The sequence below is a fragment of the Pezoporus wallicus genome, unplaced genomic scaffold (assembly GCF_028554395.1).
Source record: "Pezoporus wallicus isolate ANWC-B61680 ecotype Strahan unplaced genomic scaffold, APGP_CSIRO_Pwel_v1 contig_5863, whole genome shotgun sequence".
NCBI classification, from domain to species: domain Eukaryota; kingdom Metazoa; phylum Chordata; class Aves; order Psittaciformes; family Psittacidae; genus Pezoporus; species Pezoporus wallicus.
This window is the reverse complement of record NW_026635152.1, coordinates 893,676-920,733: the sequence shown is the minus strand read 5'-3', so window position 1 is coordinate 920,733 and position 27,058 is coordinate 893,676. Positions and strand designations below refer to the sequence as shown.

Sequence of the window (27,058 nt, the reverse complement as noted above, 5' to 3'; positions counted from 1 at the left end):
GAGAGAAACTCTTTACAGCCACTGTGTTGTAGCGGTAGCAGCAACAGAGTTTCTGGTAGGACTGGAAATCAGCCGAGTCACAGAATCCCAGACTGGTTTGTGTTGAAGGGAGCTTAAAGCTCATCCAGTTCCACCCCCTGCCACAGGCAGGGACAACTACCACTAGAACAGCTTGCTCCAACCAAGCCCCTGTGTCCAGCCTGGCCTTGTGGACTGCCCGGGGTGAGAAAGCCACAGCTTCTCTGGGCACCCTGTGCCAGCGCCTCAGCACCCTCACAGGAAAAAGTTCTTTTTATCCAATCTGAACTTCCCCTTTTTCAGTTTGAACCCATCACCCCTTGTCCTGTCACTGTAGTCCCTGATGGATAGGGTTGATTTTACAGGTCTCTGTTCATGTGCAGTTAATGCCATCTGCCAATTCCACATAACTGCAACACATACCAGAGAAAAACAGAACAAGGAAGCCTTAACTGACGTGAAAAGTAGCTCATGTCTTCTTCCTCTGGGTGAGTGGATTAAACATGGCATTGCACAATCTGTAGCCACAGAGAAGGTGACGTCTGCCTGGAGTGTTATCTGCTGCTGCAGTTGGGAGTTCTGAATGAGCTTCATAATCCATTGACATAAAAGTTGTGACAGCACTCACAGCCTCCCTGTAGTCTGTTGTGTTTGGAGACAACACTTGGTCAGGGGTGACTGACTGATACAGGCTCAGAAGGTGGAAGTTTATGATAGCAAAGGCCCTTTATACAAATAGGGGAATTAGAAGAAGACTTTACTGCATGTGCTGGGTATGGAATCCTCAGAGGTTTCAAAAGTTGCTTAATTTCTTGTAACTTTGTTCAGGAATAGAAAAGTAATATTGCTTATTTAAATGTCAAAAAGTGCAATTTGCTGTTACAATTTGATTTGTTAAATCTATGGAATATCTCAAATATATGTGCACAATGTTGTTTTTCCTCTATGAGCTGTTTTCTATAGGATCTACTTTGTTGTTTTTCCTTTCAGGCAGTCCAAGTTGCGGATATGAAGAATTCTAATGTCCTTCAGGGATCTCCAGATCAGATGATTCAGGGAGATTCAAACACTTCAGCTTTAGTATAAAGCACCTCAAAACCTGAAGGTTTTGTTCATATGCATAGTTTTTATGAGATACGTTCTTACCCTGTGTAATGTTTTAGACTAGACAGGTTTCAGCTTTTACCCTTTATTCTGCTTATCTGTGGATTACGCTGCACAGCAATTTAAACCCTTCTTTCTGAGTGTGATCAAAAGCCGTTGATTTGAATGCTGTACTAATGGAGAAGATACTTATCGTGAGTCTTCCCTGGGCACGTGTGAGCTGCAGGTGGAACAGGAGCTTTCCCCGTTTCCTGACAAAGATGCTGCGAGGGCTGGAGCAGCTCTGCTCTGGAGCCAGGCTGAGAGAGCTGGGCTGGGTCAGCCTGGAGAAGAGAAGGCTCCTGAAGGGGAGACCTGAGAGCAGCTCCAGTGCCTGAAGGGGCTGCAGGAAACCTGGAGAGGGGCTTGGGACAAGGGCCTGTAGGGCCAGGCCAAGTTGGAATGGCTTTAACCTGCCAGAGGGGAGACTGAGCTGAGCTCTTAGGCAGAAGCTCTTCCCTGTGAGGGTGCTGAGGCGCTGGCACAGGGTGCCCAGAGAAGCTGTGGCTGCCCCATCCCTGGCAGTGTTCAAGGCCAGGTTGGACACAGGGGCTTGGAGCAAGCTGTTCTATGGAAGGGGTCCCTGCCTCTGGAGGAGCTTTAAGGTCCCTTCCAACCCAAACCAGTCTGAGATTCTGGGATTCCTGAGCTTGGGGCTGCCCCTGTCCCTGCAGCAGTATGTCTGTTTTCAAATGTATGGGTGAGGCTGTTGTCATCATACGTGCAGAGCAGTGTGAAGGCTGCTGTGACTCAGGTCAGTAGTGTCACTGCTCCCAGCTGCTGGAGGTGCAGTCCCCTTGCAGGGCTGGATGCTGTGTCTTTCAGAAAGACCTAAATGAAGATACTTGATAATGAGGAGCTGTGTTCACATGCAGGTTTGCTGTCAGGCTTGAGGAGCTGTGATAAACAGCTGGGTTTCAGGTGAATATGCTGTGTAAGGTATTAAAGTGAAACCAGTCTAATTCTGTCTGTTCTCTAGTGTTGGCTAAGCCAGGAGAAGCTGGATTTCTGTTTACTGGTGTGGAGACCTCTCTGCACTCAGGCTGTGCTATATTTAAATCGTACCCTGTTCGTCAGATGTCCCTATAACAGCATGTTCTTTGCCAAGATCATGGGATGAGCCTCTCCTTTTAAAAGCTGTTTTTGAATCTAAATTGTTTTGAGGAAACTAGTTAATATGCCATGGCTGGGGTATCTTGTGTCTTTACTTTGTGCTGTTAAGTCATTCCAAGACCGTTTTAAAGGTGGTGTGAACAGCTATGGGAAATGCCATTTCACCACTGGTACAGTAGAATTGCTGCATTTCTGAAAGATGAAACTATTATTAATGCACAAAATAGGCTCTTTTTCAGTCTCTCACCCTGTGTCTTGCTGACATTTAGTGCTGTCTTTAGTTAGGAGACTGTCAACTCAAAACAGAACTGCTGTGAGCTGAGGCCAGAGACTGACAGTGGTGAGCCCTGACATGGACACACCAGCACCCTTGTGCTGCCCCGGCCATGGTCCACAGATGGGGCTGGAAGCAGCATCCCCCACTGGTATTGAGTATGCTGAGGCTTCTGCCCATGTGAGTTCTGGTCCAGGTTTGCCACCAAGAGGTTCACTTGGTGCTGGTGGTTTCTTGGAAGTGTCTTTAGTTGGCAGCCAGACTGACAACAGCAAACTTGTTTCATGCAGTCTATGGCTAGAGCTCTAAAATGTCAAGCTTTGGTCACATCTGATCAGGATTGAATTGAAATCCTGGGCTTAGAGAGAGCTGCTTTGTACATTAATAGACCCTTTTAGGCCCTGCGGTAAGACTCCACTTCTTGTTAAGGATTTATTAAACGCATGGATAAGCTCCACTACTGGCATATGTTAATTTCTTTGTGAATCTCTTGGATTATTCAGCAGAACAGCTGGATATTCCTCCCAAGGACAGCCTTTGAGGACAATTCCCTTGAAATAAATCAATTGTAACAAATCCTGGCCTTTCTTTTGTTTGTTGTCTTTGAGATAACCATGAAAGCAGCTGCAGTTTTGGCCAGAATTGCTCATGAAGTTAAAAATGAGCTGCAGTGGACTGATCTGGAGTACATTTGCATCTTAGAACTCCTTTTAAGAGCCACCTTACTCAGTGCCCAAATGGGCACCTTACCCCTTCACAAACACCTTGGTGCATGTGTTGGCATAATCACCTCTGCTTTTTCTATGTTGTATTTTTAAGTCGTATTTTCCCTTTCTTTAAACTTCCATAAAATATGGCTCTGGTTCCTGCCTCATTCAGCAGAAACGTGACGCAGCCAGATATGTTGTTGTGGAAGAAGTATTAGTCACAGAAGAAAGAATGTTATGAAATATACTTAGAAAGTGTTAGAGCTGTGCTTGGCATGTGAACTGTTTACCCACACGTATAAACAGCTCAGGAGGAACTTTAACTCTTGCCAAGGTACCATCCTAAACCTGAGTTATTTTGAAACCTTGAGCAACGTGGTTTTCAGTTCTTGAAAATAAGGTCTCAGGTTCTGTGCTGACACAAACTGAGAGTGCCAGTGGGTGGCCTCACCAAGGGGACATTTTAGCCCCTGCTTTTGCCTCCCTAAAAATAAATCAAGGTGTGTTTTCCTGAAGAGCTGCAGTGTGCTCAATAAAATGCTTGTGTTTATGTGGCGTTTGGGTTGCTTCAGTGTTACTTGCAGAGTTTACTCATGAGGCTGCACTCTAAAAGGTAGGCTTATGTTTGCTTTGCTTTTTGTTGTTGTCTGGATCTTAATGTGAATTAAACAACTTAACTTGGAGCAGTGCAGCTGATTCTGCAGCCGGTGTGGATCAGCTTTACTTTGCTGGTGCCGCAGCTCATCTCAGCCCTTCACCTGGGTAGCTAAGCTGTAGCTCTGGTGGCTTTATCTGACCCAGCTTCCAGCACCTCACCCTGCTGCCTTGTGGTGAGATACAGCAATGGGGATGTCAGATAATCCCCCAGCAGAGATCTGGTGCCAGCCTGTCTCCTACCAAAGTGAGGTAAAGATCTCCTGTGCTGGGTTATGACACCTGAGTGTTACCAAGCCTGGTTCTACTCTTCCACACGGGACACAAACTGCGGCCAGACCTGTCATCAGTGGAAGCAGAGCCCCAGGGCAGAGGTGTCAGGGGAAATCAGAGCTTACTTTCTCATGGGGCCCCACTTGCAGCACTGTGTGCAGTTCTGGTGTGCCCAGCGTAAGAAGGACATAGAGCTGTTGGAGCAAGGCCAGAGGAAGCCACAAGGCTGACCAGAGCCTGGAGCAGCTCCCGTATGGAGACAGGCTGAGAGAGCTGGGCTTGTTCAGCCTGGGGAGAAGAGGCTGCATAGAGATCTCAGAGCAGCTTCCAGTGCCTGGAGGGGGCTACAAGGATGCTGGAGAGGGACTCTTCATCAGGGACTGCAGTGATAGGACAAGGGGTGATGGGTTCAAACTGAAACAGGAAGAAGCTCTTCCCTGTGAGGGTGCTGAGGCGCTGGCACAGGGTGCCCAGAGAAGCTGTGGCTGCCCCATCCCTGGTAGTGTTCAAGGCCAGGTTGGACACAGGGGCTTGGAGCAAGCTGCTCTATGGAAGGTGTCCCTGCCCGTGGCAGGGGTTGGAGCTGGAGGAGCTTTAAGCTGCCTTCAACCCCAACCAGTCTGTGATTATTGAAGTACCTCAGTGAGCACTGAGCTCCTCCTGACCATAGCACAGATGCCTTTTCAAAACTGGAATATTTACTTTCAAATGTAATTGCATGTCATTAAGCAGTTTGCAGCTGGTTTTGTGACGTTGTGTAACTGTTATTCTGAAATCTCTCTGGTGAGCAGCTACTGTGACCACATTCAACTTTCAAAAATCTATTGTTGGCAGCAGAGTGGAAAGCTATGCAATTGGTTAAAAATGAATGGCAGTTGGAGTTGGGAATGAGGGAGCAGTTTCTTACCGGGATCCCTTCCAGAGGAGGAAGGTGGAGTTTGAAGCTGCTCATGGCCTTTCTAAAATAAGAGTCAAAGCAAGTAAGTGCTTTCTGCTATGGCTGAAACACCAACTGGTGATGTGTAGGAGATGAAAAGCTCAGGGAGAAGAGGAATTTTGCTTTGATCTGAATGTTTCTCTCTACTGATATTCTGCTGTAAAATAATCCACTTGTATTAAAACTCTTGTGTACTTACAAAATACACTGATTAATACACTGATCCTCATCTCAAGAGTATCCACACTGGACGGTTTTTGTGCTGAAAGCAAACAGAATGGTTTATCGAGCCTTTATGGTGCTGCGGTCTGGGTGTAGGTGCTGGGATGCTGTGTTGCAGGCCAAAATTGCAGGTGGTGGTGGCAGAAATGGCTCCAGGGACTGGCCTTGGGAAACTGCCTGTCCTGAGACCACTGTGGTGAAGCAGACAGGAGGGATGTCTGGTGTTGAGCCCCTTAAGTGTGAGCTGAAGTGTTCCTTTGTCCCCTGCTCTCTGCTCCTTGCTTGTTTTGGGGGTTCATGCTCTACCGTGTGTGCTGCCTTCAGCTTGAGCACTGTGTGCTCTGGGGAGCTTTGCATCGTCCTGAATGGTGGCAGCCTGCCTCCCCCTGTGTGGGACAATGTGCCTCAGTGATTAGAGGCTGTTGCTCTTCCTTTACATCCCCCCCAACCTCTTTATTGTATCCAGACACACCAGATAATTGGGCATTAAGGAATTAAAAGCTTGTTCCCAAGCCACAGGTAGTGCTTGCAATACGTGGTACGTATGTATGGTGCAAACACGAGTTTGTATATTAATGATGTGATATCCAACATAACATGATAGTTGCATTGTTTGGTTTGGTTTGGTTTGAAGTAAGATACCTCTTAAGGCATCTTTCATTAAGCTGTTCAGGTGCTTTGCGTTGTTCAGCATAACTTGCCAGCACACACGCACAGATGCTTTACCACAGGTTTGAGTCAGGATGAAAATAATTTCCTACTTATTCAGGTTCTCTTTGCATTAATTCTATATTATTGATGATCTGGGATATATTTAGTCCTGGTCCATGAAATTGTGTTTAAGCAAGCCATATACATTTTAGGGGGAAAGCATTAAGAACAGCAGAGTAGATTGATCTATTACTTGGAACTGGTCACATCTCAGGTGTGATGTATAAGAACAATGGAGCAAATGTGGTCCTTCTTACTGGGCTCAGTAGCAATGCATCACACAGGCACTGGCATGTCAAAGTAACTCATTTTATCCTCAGTTACTGAAAATTTCATTGGGCCCACATCTGGGATCTCTGAATTTGGGAATCCACATGCACATGGCTATGTGCATACTAGAAATCCTGGGAGTTCATTCCTTTCTGCCTGTGTGAGGGGTGTGCTGTGGGTGGGTGTCTTGGACCATAGAGCATCAAGGGTTTGATAACACTGTGCCTTGTCTGCCACATACTTCAGAGAATCACAGAGTGGTTTGGCGTGGAAAGGACCTTCAGATCACCCAGTTCCAGCCCCCTGGCACGGGCAGGGACACCTTCCACTCGAGCAGCTTGCTCCAAGGCTCTGTCCAAAAGAGGCTGAATCAGGAATCTGTGGAGAAAGAGAGATTTTGAGGGGACTTTTGCTGGAAAACAAGAGGCTTAAAATAAAGCTATTTCAGGTTTGTATATTCAAACAGGTCATGAATCAGCGCGGGGGGGGGGGGGGGAGAGTGGAGACTTTTAAGCTGAAACATGTACATGAATTAGGCACTGGGGGAGTGACCATCGGGCACCAACAGTTCAAACCGGGCTGCTCTGCTGTGACTTGGTGCTTCCCTCTCCTGCAGGCGGGTTTGGGGCTGCCGGTGCTTGTAGCACAGAGGACGTATGAGCCGCCAGTAAGTAAGAGCTGTGCTGTTTGAGAGGGGCTGTTTGCACAGGGTTTGCTTCAGGGTTACAGTAGGAAATGGGAGTGATTATTTCTTGTCCAGAAGTTTGGATAGGTGCAGGTAAATCAGACTTGAAGCTTTCTCAGAAACACTGTTTTCCTTTTTTGTATAGCTTAGAATTGGGAAGTTGCATTTAGTGCGTGGCTGTAGGAGTTGGAATGGTGTGGCTTTGAAACCCAAGTGAATTTAACTGCTTAAGAAGAAAAGTTGAGAAAGAAAATAGCCTTTTTATCTCTAAAGAGCTAAAGTGGGTCTTGCTTTTAAACTTTGAAACATTTATTGTTCTTCTGAAAGGGTTTTTAAGTAGTTTTGCAGGAAATGGAAAGAGGACACAGGGCACAGCCCTGTTGTCTGCTGCTGTTGCTTGTGGTGCAGGCATTTAGGTGTAAGTATTTGTAGCTTAATCTAAGGCTGGTGAAGACAAAGTGTAACTCATGGGTGTCACCTGGTTTAACACTTTATTTAGCTCAGAATTCTATGGGTTTAAGGGGGGCATTTATTTTTGCTGTCTCTAGAGAAGAATAATTTGCTTGTATTTGAAACAGCTCATCTTTTGGCAGTTTTCCCCCTACCCTGATCAGATTTGCATCCATCCTTCTGCCTAGGAAGGAGCCAGGTGTTCTATATGGGTATAGAGTCACAGACTGGTTTAGGTTGGAAGGGACCTTAAAGTTCCTCCAGCTCCAACCCCTGCCACAGGCAGGGACACCTTCCACTAGAGCAGCTTGCTCCAAGCCCCTGTGGCCAAGCTGGCCTTGAACACTGCCAGGGATGGGGCAGCCACAGCTTCTCTGGGCACCCTGTGCCAGCGCCTCAGCACCCTCACAGGGAAGAGCTTCTGCCTAAGAGCTCAGCTCAGTCTCCCCTCGGGCAGGTTAAAGCCATTCCCCTTGGCCTGTCCCTACAGGCCCTTGTCCCAAGCCCCTCTCCAGCTTTCCTGCAGTCCCTTTAGGCACTGGAGCTGCTCTAAGGTCTCCCCTTCAGGAGCCTTCTCTTCTCCAGGCTTTATTTAAATTGCTGACTGAATTTAATCAGGCAGCACCAGCAAAGCTGCTGTTACTTTAGTGTTAAACAGCTCTTTATGAGGATCAGGTGTAAGAACTATAATTTTTCAGATGACTGTCTTTAACCCCATAGTGTGAATAGTGGAAATAGCCTTTAGATGTAGCTTGATTGTGCTCTTTAACATTAGTGCCTTGAGTCTTACATGGAGGAAAATAGCCCCAGCAAAGCTTTAACCTCTTGCCTTACTCAGAGATTTTGTTCCCCTCTGAGACATTCAGTGGTAGGATGCACATTATTAGGTGGTCATCACTGATTCCAGTTGATGAGGTGGCCACAGTGTAACCCTCCTGCTTTGGATAATCCTGTAATAAGTTTCTTCAAGTTAATAAATCTCAATGATTTTTTGCCATGTATTAGTCTTGGTGATTACAGGCTGGCAAAGGAAGTGATGCTGTGAGTGTGAGGCAGTGACGTGTGGGAGCTTTCAGCATCTGAGCCAGGCCCAGGCAGTTACATGAGGGCTGCAGAGCTGTGAGTCTTACGTCAGGGTGGGGATGGGCAGTGCTGAGCCATACAAACCAAACACGGTAGGTTTGAATTGAGTTTGAGGAATAGGGATTTTTAAGGCTCAAGTCAACAAGCAGGTCTGTAAACCCTGCTTACAGTGAAGCTCTATGCACAGGATAGGAGCAAACGCTTGAGCATTTCGTCAGCCTCCTTGCTGTCTCTTGCCAGGCTCCACAGGCTGTCCTGCATTGCATCAGGCCTGCTGGATGTTATTTTCCAGCTGTGATTTGAAGCCAAATGGAAAATCAGTCTTCCTTATATTGATAGAACAAGGGAAGAGCCTGTTCTAATATGCCTGTGCCAGTTCAGTCTATAAATTACTCTTGTTGGCTGTTTATGTTCATGTTCAGAAAATGGAATGATCATTTGTAGGTATGAGAAAAGCATGTTAAAGGCTCTGGGTGGATCTTGTACCTGATGCAATCTGGGTGATGGCACCTCTGAGGTATTCTCCTGTGGCACACACAGGCAGATGTGGAGGTGCGTGGCTAGCCTCAGACCTGCCAGGTCTCATGTTGCCTTCAGCATCTCTTGTCTGATCACAGAATCAACCAGCTCGGAAAAGCCCTTTCAGCTCATCCACTCCAACCATTCCCAGCACTGCCCAGGCCACCCCTAACCCATGGCACTGAGGCCTCGTCTCCACGCTGTGTGAACACTTGCAGGGACGGTGACTGCAGCCCTGCCCTGGGCAGCCTGTTCCAATGCCTGAGCACCCTCTGGGGCAGGAATTGTTCCTCAGCTCCATCTCAACCTCCTCTGGTGTAGCTTGAAGCAGGATGTGGCTGCATGGGGCAGTGCCTGGTCTCAGACCCTTGTGGCAGAAGCTGCATGTGCCTGGGGCAGGCTTGTGACACCAGCTTCCCTGCTCATGTGAGGTGTCACACGTGGCCCTTCGCTGCCCAGGAGAGAATGCACACTGAGCTCCAAGCCAAGGCTTACAGAGATGAGTAAGGGAGGATGTGGTACATTTGTACTTGACAACTAGAAAAATGCTTGAAAAAAAACCAAATCAAGCACCTGCTAATGAATGAGACCCTTGGAATCCTGAGATGTTTGAAGACTGTGGAATTTGGTCAAAAGCAGGGAGCCGGAATTAAAAGCTGGATGTGTCAGTGCCTTGCAGGTGCCCTTCCTCGGCTGTAAGCTGCAGTACTGACAAGTGCAGCTTGTGTTTGCTCCAAGCAACTTGTAAAGGGAAAGGCAGCTTCTTGTGTTTTAAACTTGGAGTTTTATACGATTTATAGTGAAAATGTGTTTTAGTAGGCAGCTTTTATGCTTATTTTGTCTTTTCCAGTTTCCTAATGGGGCTGTTTTCCCTCTGGGAATGCAGAGGTGACCAAAGCAGAGGGTGCGATGGGAGGCTATGTCAAACCTATCGTAAGTGCAGCACAGCAGGGTCTATCCAGTGCCTTCTGGGCTGTTTCCATAATTTCCCCATTTATTTTTTATAATCTTCAGGGTCTCCCAAGGTGTGGGAATGATCCTGCTGTTTTCTGTGGAATTTGTAGAATCCCAGGCTGGTTTGGGTTGAAGGGGCCTTAAAGCTCCTCCAGCTCCAGCCCCTGCCACGGGCAGGGACCCCTTCCACTAGAGCAGCTTGCTCCAAGCCCCTGTGTCCAACCTGCCCTTGAACACTGCCAGGGATGGGGCAGCCACAGCTTCTCTGGGCACCCTGTGCCAGCGCCTCAGCACCCTCACAGGGAAGAGCTTCTGCCTAAGAGCTCATCTCAGTCTCCCCTCTGGCAGGTTAAAGCCTTGTCTTCCAGTTTTTCTTCAGTTCTCTCCCCCATCGCACTGGGGAACAAACAAGTGACTCCGTGGGGCTCAGTTGCCATCTGGGGTTAAACCACAACAGAAATTAAAGTAATTCCAAGCTTTTCTTGGTTGCATGCAGTTACATTAGAAGCACATCTTGTTCTGGAGTGTCTGACTGCAGAATTGGGTCAGGCACACCCTGTGGATGCGTGTTTCCTGCTTGCTCACATTTCTGAAAATAATTGGACATGGGAATGGGTTTGGAGGTTTAAAGCAGTGTTGTCACCTTGGAAAGGAGTTGTTTGGAGTTTTATTTAAGTCCTCGCGGTTACGCCGTGGTTCAGGCAGAGGGAAGGATTAGTAACTCTGATTCACTCCCTCAGTGCAGGTTGTTCCTTGCTACTCACAAACCCAACGGTGAAGTAAGGTCACTACTTCTATTTTTACTCTCTTACCACGTCCTCCTTGTCATGCTGGAGAGGGACTCTTCATCAGGGACTGTAGGAATGGGACAAGGGGTGATGGGTTCAGACTGAAACAGGGAAAGTTCAGGTTGGATCTTAGGCAGAAGCTCTTCCCTGTGAGGGTGCTGAGGCGCTGGCACAGGGTGCCCAGAGAAGCTGTGGCTGCCCCATCCCTGGCAGTGTTCAAGGCCAGGTTGGACACAGGGGCTTGGAGCAAGCTGCTCTATGGAAGGGGTCCCTGCCCGTGGCAGGGGTTGGAGCTGGAGGAGCTTTAAGGTCCCTTCCAACACAAACTGGTCTGGGATTCTGTGCTGGTTGCCACTGAAGCAGTACGTAAGCTGTCAGATGTTATAGGAAAGGACTTTACTCTTCAATGGATTTTGCTACCTCAGCTTTTTATGGGTTTGGGTTTTTTTTGACATTTCTGTGAAGTTCTTGAACCTTGATACGTGAAATAATTTGTAATGGCTCTTAATACAAAATCCCAAGGGTCAGGATAATAAGGAACAAGTAACACAAGAGTCGGAAACCAGCAAGTCTGAGATACTTTTATCTTTTGCTCCATAAAATGTCCTGCATTTAAAGGGGGTTTCTCTGATGGATGTGTTACTGTGTTGGAGTGTTTCCTCTACACACACATCACTGATGTGCTCGTCATGGTGTGCAAGTTAAGCCGTTTGGTTCCTTCCAGTAGCCAGGCAATGACCATACCTTGGGAAGCTTGGACGAGCCTTGGATTCCTTAGGGTGGGGAAGGATAATGTGCTAAAGATATCCCAGTACAATTCCTTCTTTCTTAAGAGTTGCATAGAACAAGGCTCAGCCTCTCTATCTGTGCAAAAGGTTTGCAGCATGAACCGGTTGTGCCAAGGATGTTGCTAAATAAAACTGTCTCCAGTTTGTGTTTAGAAAAGCAACCTCACTTCCCTGTTTTTCTCTCAGCAAAAGTGTTGGCTCAAAACAAGTTCAAATAAAGATGACTTCACTGTGACCATCAGCACGTGGGCTGGGGAGCAGAGATGCTGCTTCAGTTGCATGGCTTATTCTTAATGTCATGTCCTGGAGGGAGAAGGGACCCATGTGCTCCAAGTTAGGCAGAGCCAATGGCCAGAGTCAGATGTGAGGTTTGATTTCTCACTGTGACACTGATTCCTTTTAAATCCCAGCCTGTTCAGGAGCTCTTTCTCTGAGCTTTAGTGCTGAGCATGACATTGGGCTTTTCTTACTCCTGACCCCAGCTCCCAAAATCCAGCTGCCCACAAATTCTGAGTCTTCAGCTCAGACTGGTCCCTCCCTGCTTCTTCAGGATCTGAGCATCCAAACAAGCACCTGAGAAGTGAGCTAAGAAGTGGGGTTGCTCCTGATCAGTTCTGTGGTACCAGCCAATTGATGCTTACCAGCGGGTAGAAACATGCATGGAAACACACCTCAGAAGAAGATGGGAACCTGCTTGTGTTTGTCCTGCTAACCACAGGGTAATTGCTGGTGAGCTCAAGGAGTGAACGTGTTGCAAGTCAGTGTAACACTGAGCCTGATGCTCTGGCTAGTCCTGAAGATGATGTTTCTCAGTGTCCTTCTCTCCTAAAAGACTTCCCTGCAGTGCTTCCTAGGGCTGCCAGGAGGAAGGAGCAGTTCATATTTGTATGAAGCTTTGAAGATGAATAGTGCTAATTATTATTTATAGATATTTATTCTCACTATGGGTAGTGCACCTTGATCCTGGGCATGAAAAGAAACCTGGACATTTGTAAGCTGGTCAGGCATGAGTAGAACCTTCTGAAGTCTTTATGTACTGGTTTCCCTGCTGGGTTGTATGTATCATTGCAGTGTATTTGTCATGGAAAATGACTAGTTTGGATCTGTATTGTCCCAGTCAGCTGTGCTAAAGGAATCCTTACTCATTTACCTCAGCTCTGCTGACGCATAGTGTCTGGGCATGCTAAGAGGGAACAGGGAAATAGCATTAGCCTGGCCCAAGGCAGATTATCAACAGGGCTTCCTGTAGTTTTAATGAGGAAACTCGGATCTGATGCTGGTCAGAGCCACCACTATTGCAAAGAGTATCTGTGTTTCTGCATCTTTCTGTCACTGCAGCTTTTAGCACCTTTCACTGGTGCTGAACTTTATGTAACAGACAAGAATGAGGAGAAAAATGTCAAACAGTTGGGGCTTTTTGTCCTAAAATCCTGCTTAACAGATTAAGCAGAAAAGGGAAGGGGGGGATGATCAGGGGAAATTCATGTCTTGTTGCTCATGTGAAGCTACAAGACATATAGATGGTAGTTCTACAAGTAGTTTCTGAGATGTTGTAGTAGAGGACTCTGCTGACTGGCACACAGGGTCTCTGGAGCTGTGCGTGTGTTTAACTCAAAGCTGAAGGTGATGAACAGGCATGGCAACATTCATCACACCCAGATAGTTGTGAAAATGCAGTCTGTAGGCATTTTTAATGCTATTTGACATAAAGTCACAGACTGGTTTGTGTTGAAAGGAAGCCTAAAGCTCACCCAGCTCCAGCCCCTGCCACAGGGAGGCACCCCTTCCACTAGAGCAGCTTGCTCCAAGCCCCTGTGTCCAACCTGGCCTTGAACACTGCCAGGGATGGGGCAGCCACAGCTTCTCTGGGCACCCTGTGCCAGCGCCTCAGCACCCTCACAGGGAAGAGCTCCTGCCTAAGAGCTCATCTCAGTTTCCCCTCTGGTTAAAGCGATTCCCCTATGTCCATTAACATAGATCATTCCTGGGTCAGGAGGTTTGTCCTGAAGCTGTAAGAGTGGGGCAGTTGATATGTTCTGCTTAGATCCGAGGGGCTCCTCATCCAGCAGCCCACTGACCTGTTACTCCCTTTGCTGGTCTGTCCCATGAGAGAAGAGGGCAGAACATTGCACAGTATTATTCATGGGGATGTTGTGTTGCCCCTTGCTCAGGCAGAAGGGGATGGATTTGTTCATGTGTGACCAAACACAAGGCAGTATTCATGGTGTGTAGTGGGTTTCTGGTGGGTCTGGTGAAGGGTCTCTCCAAGGTCCAAGCCAGAGCAATGGGTCCAAGAAACCAGCGTGGAACATGTCAAGAGAGGGAGTTTCTGATCCAACATTGGGTATTTGGTGAGAGGAGAGGAGGATGGTGATGCCCTGCACACTGTTGAGTTTGCAGGAGCTCGCATGACCCTCGTAGGCTCCTTGTGTTGCTGCTGCAGCCTTTGGAAAAGAAAAAATACAGGAGCCTTTCACAGGGTTCTGCTGCTGCCAGGAATCCTCCTTCTGATGAGCCTGGCATGAGGTGTAAGCACCGCCTTTATATTATATACAGATAATGCTGGCAGCTTCCTGTCGGATTGATGGGACAAGAGGAAGGAATTGTTATTCCTTTTGAAAGTTTCCAATTAGGACTGAAATGGCAGTAACTGAGTGGAAAGCCAGCACTGAACTGCTCATTAAAACCTTCCTCCTCAGCAGGTCCTGCCCAGCAAACTCTCCAACTCTCATTTGGCATTGTGGTGGTTTGGTAGTGCTGGATTGCGTCTGGTTTGTATCCAGCCCTGTCAGTGTTCTGCCATGGATGGCACCCATGGGCTCTGGAGTCTTAATTCAGCCAAGCAAAGGACACAGGACAATTGTTCTGCAGGGGGGAAATTGGGAACATTCATTCATGAGGAAATCAGTGTTTTGTGTTTGGGAGACTGAAAAGGAAACGCATCCAGCCAAGAAAGGAGAGTGGTGTCTTGTCCAGGGCAGTAGCAGGAAAAAAATCAATGCCAAGGGGAGAATGAGGGAAAGAGACAGCAAAAGAGATCTGTAGGGGGATAGAAAGGAGGGAAAAGTGACCAAAGAAGATGTCTTTGCATGTGCTGGAAGAACAGTTATGATATGAGTGGCATTGCTTCAAGCGTCGTGTGTGTCGAGCAACATGGTTGAGTGTAAAGTGTCCCTGCCCATAGCAGGGGGTTGGAACTGGATAATTTTAAGGTCCTTTCCAACCCAAACCATTCTATGGTTCTATGACTTTGTTGGGTTAAACACTGGAGTGAGCACTATATGACAGGAGGGTGATTAATCAAGAAGGGAAGACCACACAATGTAGTATCTGTGACCAGGGAGCCTCCTTCAGACCTCAGAGGGATTAAGAGGCAATGCCTGAGCTGTTAGCTGGGAAGATGCTGGGGTTTGGACTATAGCTATGTTACAGAGCTCATTTTGCCAGTGCTGGGAATCCAGAGAGATGTATGGAGGTGAGGCAGTTGCCAGGGAGGTAGTTACAGGATCACACATGTCCTCTGAAGGCATCAGTGGCTTTAGACTTAGCAAAGATTTATAGATTAAATAGACCCCTGATTACTGTGACAGCTTCATTTCCCTCGCCTTAGGTAAGCATAGGGCCACAACCAGCATCATTAGCCTTCTGAAACACAGTTAAGTGTCTGAAGAAACACCTTTTGAGCCTGAGAAGCTTTGCTTATTATTCCAGGTACAGGGATTCATTGCTTGGGAGTTTCTTCCAAAACCAACAAGCTGGTGTTTTCTCTCCTAGCTCTTCTCTTAGGAAACGCAGCCAACTCCTCGCGTCACGGAGGCCCAGCATGAATGTGAACTGTGCTGCTGGCACAGACTGGCCGAGAAATCCGGAGCCCACTTGTTCTGTGGGGAGCACAACGGTAGCAGTCCAGGAGTCAGAAGAAAGCAACGTGGTGTTAGGAGGTCACAGCCCAGCTGCAGCTCCCAGGACTGAGGGTGATGTTCTTAGCATTGTCCCTAGCATTGTCCTTATCAGTGAGAGGGTTTTAGAGTTGTTTTGTTTTTCTGGGGGGGATGCTGTGTTTTGGGAAAAATCCAGTATCCCAAAGCAGTTTGCCGTGGGGAATACTATCCTGCCTTTGCCAGGTTGGTCTAAAGGACAATGGTCCACGGCAGAGTTTGGGGTCTTGCTGTTTTAGCAGGAACATCACATAGGTACGCCCTGGCTGGCCAACTTGCAGCTCCTCCTGAGTTGTCCTCCTGAGCACATTAACTGGACATTCCTGAAGAGCTGTGTGCCCACCATGGAGCAGCATCAGCCACCATCAACTATGGTGTGTGCTTCTGCTCCTGCTTTGCTGTAAGAGTAGTTGTCAGTGCTGGGACTCTGTGTGTATTTCTGGCCTTGTGTAATTCCTGGACTCCTGCTCTTACACACTGAAGCTGCTTGTTTTAACAAGGAGCATTAGGCATCATGGTTCATCAGGAATTTTCTTATTCACAATCCAACCGCTGGCTCAGTTTTAAAATGCAGTGTGGTTTTATGTCATGTAACGTTACCCTGACATCCCTGTATTACTCAGTTTATGATGTGTAACACTACACATATTGACATCCCTGTGTGACTCAGTTTTCTTACTACAGTGTTACAGTGAAATGATGTTTTTCAGCATCCTCAATATCTTACTCTTGCAATATTCATTTGTCTCTCTCAGGTTTAGATCCTGAATGCCGACACACTCCTTGTCCAGTAAGTCCCCAGCTCAGTAGCATGTTGTCTGCTCCTGAAGACACTCACAACTGCCATTTCCAAGATGGAAATAAGAGACAGTCAGAATATTTTAACACCCAGGAACGCCATGGGTGCTGCACCTTGTCCTCAAGCAGCAGTTCACAGCCAGTGGCTTCAGAGAAGGTGACGCTCGTGGTAGATGGCACTCGCTTTGCAGTGAATCCGCAGATTTTCACTGCTCACCCTGACACCATGCTGGGAAGGTGGGTCATTTCCACTGTTTTCAAGATACCTCAAGGGGGTTAAATGTTTGCTACAGTGGAACAAACTCCAAAAGTCTGTTTGTCATCTGTACACACAAGCAAGGTTGACCTCATTCAGAACTTGGCTGTGAGGGCTTGAAGACATGCCCAGATGTAGAAGGAGTTGGTAGTTCTCTAGGTAACATTCTTCTTTCTGTCTTCAATGAGTGCTTTTAGGTAGACCTGGTCTCCTTTTGCCTCTGTTTAAGTGTTTGCTGTGTTTGTAAGCAGTGCATCTGTTCCCAGCTGATAACCTCCCTTCCAGAATGGGGAAAATGATAATGTTCCATCCCCCTTCTGTTATCTTTTGATACTCTCCCCAGAGAGAATTTACTAAGCTCCCTGTAGCATGGCATAAAGGTTGGAGCCTTTTGACACAATAGGAAGCACTCATTTTCTGTATTGCCAGTGCTTTCACCCATCTCTGACCAAAGGAGATGGGTTACTGACCCTTGTGGAGGCTGTTGTGTAAAACAAGGGATCAAAAAGCATGTGGTGGGTATCTCGTAGTGTCAGTGAAAGGGCTTTATTGCTGGGGTATTTTCTGACCCAGGGTTGAATGAGCTGTCCCTTGGAGCTGTGGCTTGTTTCATCCAATCCAGTAGATGTAACAAGAGTCCAGTTATAGGATGACTGAGCTGAGACAGCTCTTGTGCTTATTTACCATGTGAGAGATTTAAATGTAGGGTTTGTTACTGTTTATGTGTGTCACTGCTGGATTTGTTTAACCTCAATGCACCTATTGATCTCTAGAATGAATGCATTTCAATATACTTCTGCCCTTACATAGATTTTTATCTGTTCAGAATGTTTGGACCAGGAAGAGAATACAATTTCACGCGGCCAAATGAAAAGGGGGAATATGAAATCGCAGAAGGAATCAGCTCAGCTGTGTTCCGGACTGTGCTGGTAAGGACGTGTTTGCAGATGGAAGAAAACAATCTGTGCCAGACTGAGCCATGTCCCAGGGGAGATGCAGCTGCCTGGGACATGTTCTGTTATTCCTGTTCTGCACTGTGATTGTATTAAAACTCTTTGGTGGGAGTCAACATTTCAGATGTTGCCTTTTACCTTTCTTGTGTCACAGTGTTGTAACCTATGAGCTGTTATGAAACTCTCTGCCATGGGAAAGGTTTTAGCTGGAGCTCGCTGTTGATCAGACCCAAGGGGATCTGCAGAGAGACAGAGAGATGTAAATTCGTGGACAAGGAGGGCGGTTTTACTGTTCACAGAGCTATAAATAACCTCTGTAACTCTCAAATGTTGCTTAACAAAACAAAGCGGTAATGAAAAGTTATCAGGGTCCAAGATATTCTTAATTTTTCATTTCAAAATTGCCCTTTTATTTGCAGGATTATTACAAAACTGGGATCATTAACTGCCCTGATGGGATTTCCATCCCCGACCTTCGAGACACATGTGATTACCTCTGCATAAACTTTGATTTTAACACAATCAAATGTCAAGATTTAAGTAAGTATGGACAGAAACTGGCTCTTAGGAGCTCATCTGCATGGGTTTGAGCACTCTGATCCTGCTTCAGTGCAGTTCTTTATTGTGGGCTTTAGTTTAGCATGGAGGTGTGGACTCACGAAGACTCATCTGTGCATTGCATTTAAACAGCTTCCTTTTTGTGCTGTACCAGTCCCGAGGGAAGTGATCGAATCACAGACACTTTGCTCAAAAAAAGCAAATTGAACTTGTAAAAATCATAGTCTCTTCTTGTAAGAGAGGCTGAGAAGACCTTCTGTTACAGCCAAAGAAAATGAAGGCTAAAAGCAGGGCTATAACTCCTGTCTAAAATGTGCCAGCGAGTCATGAATCATTTAAGCTGAAGGGTGATGTGCAGAGCAGGAACCAAGGACACCAAAGCTGGAAAGCAGTGGAGAGTTCCTAGTCATGAAGGAATCTGACTGGGAGCAGCTTTTCGGTGGGAATGCTGACAAAAAAAAAGTACTTTTAACATAGGCTGTGACAGGGACTGTACAGGGATGGTGTGCATGGCATCATAGCACAGGCTGTGGGGGGAATTTCCTACCCTCTCTTCTGATCACAGAGAAGGCAGAAAACGTGCTTTCAGGGACAGAGGTTGGTGCTGGAAATTCAGGTTAAGTATAGTGATGAATAATTCATTCTATTGCTGTTCCACTGTATTGATTGGACCTTGGTGTTCTTTTAGTGGTAGTGTAATGATTTGACAGTGTAATCCTGTCCATTGGAAATACGGTCTCATGCCTCTGATTTTGCCAGTTCTGGAGCTGTGGAGACTGTTGATGCATCTGAACATGTGTTAAGCAGTTTGTGTGAAGAAGAATGCAGGCTGTGCTCTTGAATGTATATGGAAAGTGTAGAGCTGGGACATACTTTCTTGCTGTGTAAAACAGTTCATCATATGATGTCTGTATTACCAGGTGCTCTGTTACACGAGCTCTCCAACGACGGTGCTCACAAGCAGTTTGACAGCTACCTGGAGGAGCTCATTCTGCCTATAATGGTGGATAGTGCAAGGAAAGGGGAACGTGAATGTCACATTGTGGTGCTGACAGATGAAGACACCGTGGACTGGGATGAAGATCATCCACCTCCAATGGGAGAGGAGTACTCACAAAGTAAGGGCTCGGCACTGGTGCTCCTGGCTCCGTGTTCAGCATGCACTCAGACACATCTGGCTGTAAGGATAGGGCATGTTGCCCAAACAGCAGTCTTCCTCCAGGAAGAGACACTGCTTTTTATGTGCCTTCTGAACTGACTGCTGCTAGAGCCCGGTCAGAGCTTTGGTCTGACCACCTGTATTGGTAATGACACCACTCACTGCATCTTCCTTTTGTTTGCTGCTTCCCCCTCAGCTTTTTCCTGGCTCCTTAGTGAGTGAACACTCTGCTTCACACACCCATCACCACCCATTCTATCTAGCCTGCAATGTGCATCACTGCCGTCCCACCAAGGAAGTGCAGCTAGTCCCAGTGATGGGAACAGACACCTGGAGTAGTTCTTGGAAACCAGACCTGGTTTTCAATGCCTCACAGAATCCCAGACCAGTTTGGGTTGAAGGGACCTTAAAGCTCCTCCAGCTCCAACCCCTGCCACGGGGCGGGACCCCTTCCATAGAGCAGCTTGCTCCAAGCCCCTGTGTCCAACCTGGCCTTGAACACTGCCAGGGATGGGGCAGCCACAGCTTCTCTGGGCACCCTGTGCCAGCGCCTCAGCACCCTCACAGGGAAGAGCTTCTGCCTAAGAGCTCATCTCAGTCTCCCCTCTGGCAGGTTAAAGCCATTCCCCTTGGCCTGTCCCTACAGGCCCTTGGCCAAAGCCCCTCTCCAGGTTTCCTTTAGTGCCCCTTTAGGAACCTTCACATTGTAGCATGTCAAAACCAGGGAGAAAGTCTCTCCTTGTAGATTCTAATCCCCTTTTTTATCCCTCCAGTCCTTTACAGCTCCAAGCTGTACAGATTCTTCAAGTACATCGAGAACCGCGATGTGGCAAAAGCTGTCTTAAAGGAGCGGGGCTTGAAGAACATTCGTATTGGCATTGAAGGTAAAGTGTTCCTTCAGGTGGCTCCACACTAAAGCCTGGTTTCCTCTGGGCTCAAGGCATTTGATGCTTTGCTCTGTGTTTTACAAAGTGTTTATTTTCATGGAATGAGTACAAGCTGGGCATGTTCCTTCACCTTTATCATGTTACACTGAAATTGGTCAGGAGGCTTAAATGTTAGAGAAAAGGAAAAGATCTGTAGCATGGAGCAGTAAGGCTGTTCTCTTCAGGAGTGAGTAAACAGGAAACAGGAGTCCCAAAACTTCTGCCTGCTGATCCAGGCGTTCCCTTAGGGAGCTTAGAGAACATTGTGCTTTGTCCTGGGACACTGTCTTATTTTTAGAGTAGCTGGGTCTGCTCACGAAGTGGCCAACACTGCACAGCCATTGATACATTGATACAGCTACACAGAGGGCTGCACCCTCTTTTTAGAGACTCATAGAACCATTTAGGTTGGAAAAGACCTTTAAGTTCATCGAATCCAACTGTTCCCCAGCACTGCCAAAGCAGCCACTAAACTATGTCACAAAGTGCCTTACCTGCACATAGGCTCAATCCCTCCAGGGGTGGTGACTCCAGCCCTGCCCTGGGCAGCCTGTTCCAATGCCTGAGCACCCTCTGGGGCAGGAATTGTTCCTCAGCTCCATCTAAACCTGCCCTGGGGCAGCTTGAGGCCGTTTCCTCTTGTCCCATCCCTTGTTCCTTGGGAGCAGAGCCCAGCCCCTCCTGGCTCCATCCTCCTCTCAGGCAGTTGTAGGCAGCCATCAGGTCCCTCCTGAGCCTTCTCTTCTCCAGACTGAACCCCCAGGTCCCTCAGGCTGGAGTGTCCAGCCCTCCTGGACTCCTTTATAGGGAAAAAAAGAACAGTTTTGCAAACCAATAATGGTAAATGTGGAATGTGGGTGTTCATCTCCTAAGTCTCCCTGACCCCATAGTCATTCCTACCTGTCTGTTCTGGGATCCTCTTGTCCCTTTGTGCATATCAGAGGTGTGTAACGTGACTGACTGGCTGTGTTTTCAGGGTATCCCACCTGCAAAGAGAAGGTGAAGAGGAGGCCTGGTGGCCGCTCAGAAGTTATCTACAACTACGTTCAACGGCCCTTCATCCAGATGTCATGGGAGAAGGAAGAGGGCAAGAGCCGTCACGTTGATTTCCAGTGTGTTCGGAGCAAATCCCTCACAAACCTTGTCACTGTGGGTGATGATGTTTCAGAGGACCAGGAGGTTGTAATGCATCACCCCCCACAGGTAGATGAACTGGACAGGCTGAATGCACCGTTCTCCCAAATGGCTGTGAATGATTTACCAGATTAGTGGTGGCTCAGGGTCATGGTCCTGCTGATGTGGGACCGTCTCGGCATGGTTCCGTCCCTGGTGATGGAATACAGACTCTTGCAGGGTGCTTTATCCTCGTTCCTGCTCTTACTACGTTGTCATACTTCAAGCATGTTAATAAAGAGCCACACTCTGGTCTAATTGTGCAATCAAAAGCAACACCTCCTCAAACAAGAAGAAATGATGCTGTTCGTTTCTACTTCAAAGACTTCCAGATTGGTGGGTGCTGAGTATTTTACCTGAACTTCTAGAAGAAGATTAGAAGCGTTTTGAAACATCTTGTTTGACATGAGGGAGGAAATTCTGGGCCTGTCAAGACAAAGCTTTCCTTTATCATTAGGCACTTAGCTTTGCTTTTGTGATATATCAGTTACAAAGGACCCAACATCAAAGCAGGAGAGATGATGCTCTTTCATCAACCAGCAGAAATGTAGCACAGTTGGGACAGCAAAATCCTGAGTGTGGAGGAATGTGTTTACACTGCCACCTGGCTCTGCATCCAGTGTTGTACTGCTGTTCTGGGCAAGGATGGACTAGTTCAATAGGAAGTATATGCCTGTTGACAGGTGACAGGAATTGCCCATATATACGTCTCCATAGGATGGAATCGTTGTTTTTAGGGATGTTGTCTGTTAAGGTCAGCAAAATGAGTAGATCATATTGAAGGAAAAAGAAAAAAAATAAGAGACTGTAGTTGATATTTTACCAACAATCTGTTTAGTAGCCTAATAGATGTAAAAAGCTTTCTAGAAGTGACTGCATGCTAAAGACTATCAGTTGTCTCCTCCATCCCCCTGCTAAGACAGAAGTGGAGGAGCTCCCAGTACAGACAGTTTACTCCCTAAGTAAATTCCTTGGTCTCATCCCCCTTAGTCAGTATTTCTGTAGACTCTCCCAGGAGCACTCTACTGTTGCAGCTTGAAAAGGCCAGCTACTGTCTTCTCAGTTTGGAAGTGACTGAACCATTTTGCTGTCAGGCAGGTAAGAAACCAGCCTTCAGCAGAGAAAAATACACATACCTGGGAGCAGCACTTCTTTGCTGCTCTGATTATAGTACCCTTGTCTGTGGTTAAGGCTCTGTTCATTTTGGATTCAGAGACAACAGGGTTGTGACTGTAAGTAGGGACATACTCCAGGCTGGTTTAGCTGAGTTATATCAAAGCCACATGGTCCTGTTCCTTCAGTGTGGAGGTACCTGTAGGCTTCATTAACCCTGAGTAGCACACAATGAGTTCAGAACCACCACAGCCAAGCAGCACATCAACCATAACGGGTCTCTGGTTGTTCTGATGGTTGTGTAGAGGGTTATTTACCCAAAGCAGAATTAAATGTGGTACAAAGAAAAGCTGAAACCCACTCAAAGGGAGGGAGAGAGCTCCCTTGCAAGGTTGTTAAGTTCAGGTCAGTTCTCTTGCAGTTGGCTGCTGTTGAATCCTGTACCACTTACACATTCAGTTACCCGGTTGTAGTTGGCAAAAGAGAGGTAGGTACTCTGCCCTGGAAGGTTTAATTCTTTGTTGCCGGGGTTGTATTATAAAGCAAATCTTGTTGTATTCTCCATCTGTCTGCAAAGTGTATGGTAGACACAGCACTGAAGTTACTGTTTGCTGCTAAGGATGTTTGGGTTTTCGGTGTAAGTACCATGACAATCTCAAGCACAGATTTTCCTGAGGGTTTATGAGTTTAGTTGCAGTAACAAAATCTCTGCCAAGGCATCAACTTGCTGATATATTTAGCTCCCATTTGTGTGGATACAGTTCTATTCTTTGCAGTGTTTCTGTTCTTAGCTTCTTTCCCAAGTGCAGCAAATCGATTTCTTCTTTTTCTAAGTGCCTATGGGAAGGTTTCCAGAAGTACTTCAGGACCTCCTGGGGGTCCCAGTGGTTCAGACACCCAGTTCCACCTGATGACTTCTGCAAAATGCTCCCTGTGTGTCAGTGGATCGGGATAGAGAAGTGTCCTTCAGGATCAGCACAGAGGTGGTGGCAGTCACTTCCCGTTCTTGCTCTAGGTGAATTTCTGGTTTTGTAGTAGAGAAAGGAAGACACATGGACCATCAGCCCGCCAGCTAAGGGCCAGACCAAGCCCATTGCCTTCCATTCCCACAAGCTGGAAGGCGCTGGTGAGACTCTGCCCAGCAGTGATGGAGCTTGGCCCCAGGACCTATGGATTCTCTTTTTTCTGTGTGTATTTGTTTTTCCAGCTGTGTAAGTTTGAAGTAAATGTCTGTTGGTATTGACCAGCTGACTTGCAACCGGAGATGACACATGGTTCTGTTCTGCGGACCTGAAATGTGTGTGTTGGTGAGCCACAGGATTGTGTCAAGGCATCTGACTTCGATGGGACCTGACAGCCAGGTACCAAAACAAACACCTCCCGTGTCCATCCCTGAGCCCAGCATCAGCAAACCTCTGGAAGGATTTGGCCAGTTTAGTAGGACACTGATTACAGGGACTTAACTGCAACAGGCCATTGCTGAGAGTTGGAGACTGGCAGTGCCTTGCTGAAGCTTGTTGGTCCTCTGGGTAATCAGTTGGACCTTTGGCATGGATGGAGGTATCCAGCATCCATCATTTCCACACCGGTTTTACCCTTCCAAAAGCCCACTGCAGTTTATTGGCTTTCCCAAGGAATTTAAGATGAGCTTTATTTTTTTTAGTAGAGTGAGTTCTATTGGAACACTAAATCAAGCTGAAGAACAGGCATTAGCTTTTCCTTCTCCTCTCATAGTCACCTGCTTCAGGTACGTCAAGATTTGTCTTCCTCTAGATCTACTGCAGTGTTACCTGTGGTGTGCGTGAACTACAGCTGTATGGTTTCTTTTCTGTATTAAAGCATAAATTATACCTGGCTTGCTTGGCTCGTCTAAAACTCATTTTAAATGGGGAGTAGAAGAACGGGCAGGGGCTCAGTTACTTGAAGCTTTTGTTTCTTCCTTCATAAATAAGTGTGGCTGGGGACCCCAAAGACATAGAAATGGTTTTGCACCAAGCAGAGCCTGGCGGATGGAGCAGGACCTTGTGCAGCACCCACACATAAGCATTACTACTTGGAGTTTACCAGCTCATTGCAGTGATGTTCTAAAAGCAGCACATAGCGCAGGTATGACACAACGCTACTGAACCCAGCAGCTGTGCAGCATCTACACCAAGTCAGAATGCTGCTTTTGATGTGAAAGTTGCTCTCCACTTCTACAACTCCAACTGGAGAAGAAAACAGCTTTGGAGCAGGTCTGGCTTTTATTCCCATCTTCAGTGGTGGATGCACCTCAAGGGTTTTCTTGAGGAGGCTTGAGAAGGCCACCAAGAGAGTTACTCAGATGATGACAGGAACTCATACTCACAAGTGGAGCTGACACAAGGGTGAAGCGATGAACTAAGAACCACAATGGATTTTGGCATGTTACAGACTGATAGGAAAATAATGGTCAGAGCTTTGCTTCCAGTGCCACGTGCTCACTGCTTATTGTGCCTTTTAAAAACAGAGGAAAACCAACTTGTCCTGAAGCTGGTAAAATGAAGTTACATGTATACACTGCAGCCACAAGAAAGGCCAGGATTGTGCACCCTTGCCCAAAGGCAAGTTGTACTCTTCCAGAAAGGTTTAATTCTTCTGGACATAGCACTTTAACAGGGTCACATTGCTGCCGTGCATCTATAGGAAATACAGTCACAGAATCCCAAACTTGCTTAGGTTAGAAAGGAGCTTAAGATCATCCAGTTCCTACCCCCTGCCACAGGCAGGGACCCCTTCCACCAGAGCAGCTTGCTCCAAGCCCCTGTGTCCAACCTGGCCTTGAACACTGCCAGGGATGGGGCAGCCACAGCTTCTCTGGGCACCCTGTGCCAGCGCCTCAGCACCCTCACAGGGAAGAGCTTCTGCCTTAGATCCAACCTGAACTTCCCCTGTTTCAGTCTGAACCCATCACCCCTTGTCCTGTCACTGCAGTCCCTGATGAAGAGTCCCTCTCCAGCATCCTTGTAGCCCCCTTCAGACACTGGAAGCTGCTCTGAGGTCTCCAGCAGCTTCTCTTCTCTAGGCTGAACAGCCCCAGTGTTCTCAGCCTGTCCTTAGCCCGTGGGTTGCCGCTGCATTCCCACCCCTGAGCACCTGACTCTAAAATGAATTTCAAGTCTGAAACAAGAACCCAAGAGATTCCTTTCCTAGGAGGATTTTATTTACACAACACAATGCAAAGATCATCCCATAAAAAGCAACCCCCACTCCCCTGCCCCATTGGACAGGGCAGTTTTGTAACAGCTTTGAAGTATTTACAGGTGCTTGTTTCCACTTACAGGTTAAGGCAGAGTCAGTGCGCAGTGGTAAGAAACACTTAGTGCAGTTTTGTGCTAGGCATGATACGGAGATGAAGGCAGCATCACTCACGTTCAGATCCATTGGAAATTCAGACTGGAATTACTCCTGTAAGTCCAGCAACTGCTTGCAGCTTAAATAAAAACCAGAGCTAGGAGATACATACAACCTCGATACACGAGCCAGGAGCTAAGGAAAACATTTGGCTAACATGGAACAGGCACAGTAAAATGTTCCTCTGAAAACGAAATGAAAGCTGGATCCTGGAAAGAAGATGCTGTACTGTTTGTCTCAGCTGTAGCAGGAAGCAGGCTCACAACACAACCATAATACAACAGGAGTGAGGGTGACAACTGCTCCTTGTGCCTTCGGAAAACTTGACCTTTAACTCAAAAAGTAACAACCAGAGGATTCTAAACACACACACGCTAAAAATGCACAGTCCATGTTCCCATAAAGGGTTGGTTTTACAGCAAATTATCCCAAGTTGGAGTTGCTTCACTTCATCTTTGGTATTTAGAAATAAAAATGCCAGTCCCTTTCAGTAAAGGGCTAAGAATGCAGCTACTATCCCAAAAAATCATTTATTCCTAAGCCACAGCAGCTTGAAGGGACTTGGAGGTTTTAATTATCATTATTTTAAGGCAGTAACTAAGCTGTTAGGAAGTTTTAAGACTGGTTTGATATTAACACCTCAGAGTTTTCCAGTGGTTTGTAAGGCAACATCTTCACACAGCTGGAAAAAAAACCTGCAGGACAAGGAGATGGAGCAATCTGAGAAGTTGGAATCAGTCCTCCATAAAAAGGGAAAAGGGAGCAGAGGATGCTATGACTGACTAGCCGATGAAAATCCTGACCCTGTAAATCATAGCTTCAGTTAGCCCTTGTTCATTGGAGTAAGCCCTGCTCACTGCAGTGATCCTGGGGCTTTGATTAAGGCTATGTTTGCATTTCAGCTTTGTAGGATCCAAGTGGTATCTACACTGCTTATGGCAACTGCTAGGACACATACAAAAAGCACAAGGAGTGGTCAGGGGAAGGATGCTAAGCAGTTATCACCCACTGTATACAGTGTATACAGCACTCCAGTCCCCCAACCAGTCCTTCACAATGGCACTCAATTCAAAAGACATCTAGGTAAAAATTCCCTAAAAAGCACCTATTAAAACAAGTTTCACAACAAACTCATTTTCTTTCACCTCCTAATCTAGAATATTAGGATTAAATATAACTGAGAGCTTCCTTTGACTCTGAAACACTGCTCTGGCTTTGTTTCT

General features: G+C 46.9%; 1 protein-coding gene across 5 annotated transcripts in view; it reads left to right on the top strand.

Moving 5' to 3' along the window:
* KCTD20 (potassium channel tetramerization domain containing 20) overlaps window positions 1-24,318 on the top strand; it is a 29,916-nt gene extending 5,598 nt beyond the window's left edge. For 2 of the 5 annotated variants that reach the window (XM_057404726.1, XM_057404696.1), the window contains exons 2-8: window positions 15,364-15,563; window positions 16,283-16,562; window positions 17,408-17,510; window positions 17,954-18,074; window positions 19,013-19,210; window positions 20,025-20,135; window positions 21,154-24,318. In XM_057404726.1, coding sequence (XP_057260709.1) covers window positions 15,413-15,563; window positions 16,283-16,562; window positions 17,408-17,510; window positions 17,954-18,074; window positions 19,013-19,210; window positions 20,025-20,135; window positions 21,154-21,446 — 1,257 coding nt within the window. In that variant the 5' untranslated portion in view covers window positions 15,364-15,412 and the 3' untranslated portion in view covers window positions 21,447-24,318. Of the gene's footprint in view, window positions 1-961; window positions 1,124-6,856; window positions 6,990-15,363; window positions 15,564-16,282; window positions 16,563-17,407; window positions 17,511-17,953; window positions 18,075-19,012; window positions 19,211-20,024; window positions 20,136-21,153 lie in introns of those variants that run through there. The other 3 variants (XM_057404721.1, XM_057404712.1, XM_057404704.1) reach the window with 3 other exon arrangements.
* Window positions 24,319-27,058: the final 2,740 nt, after the last annotated feature.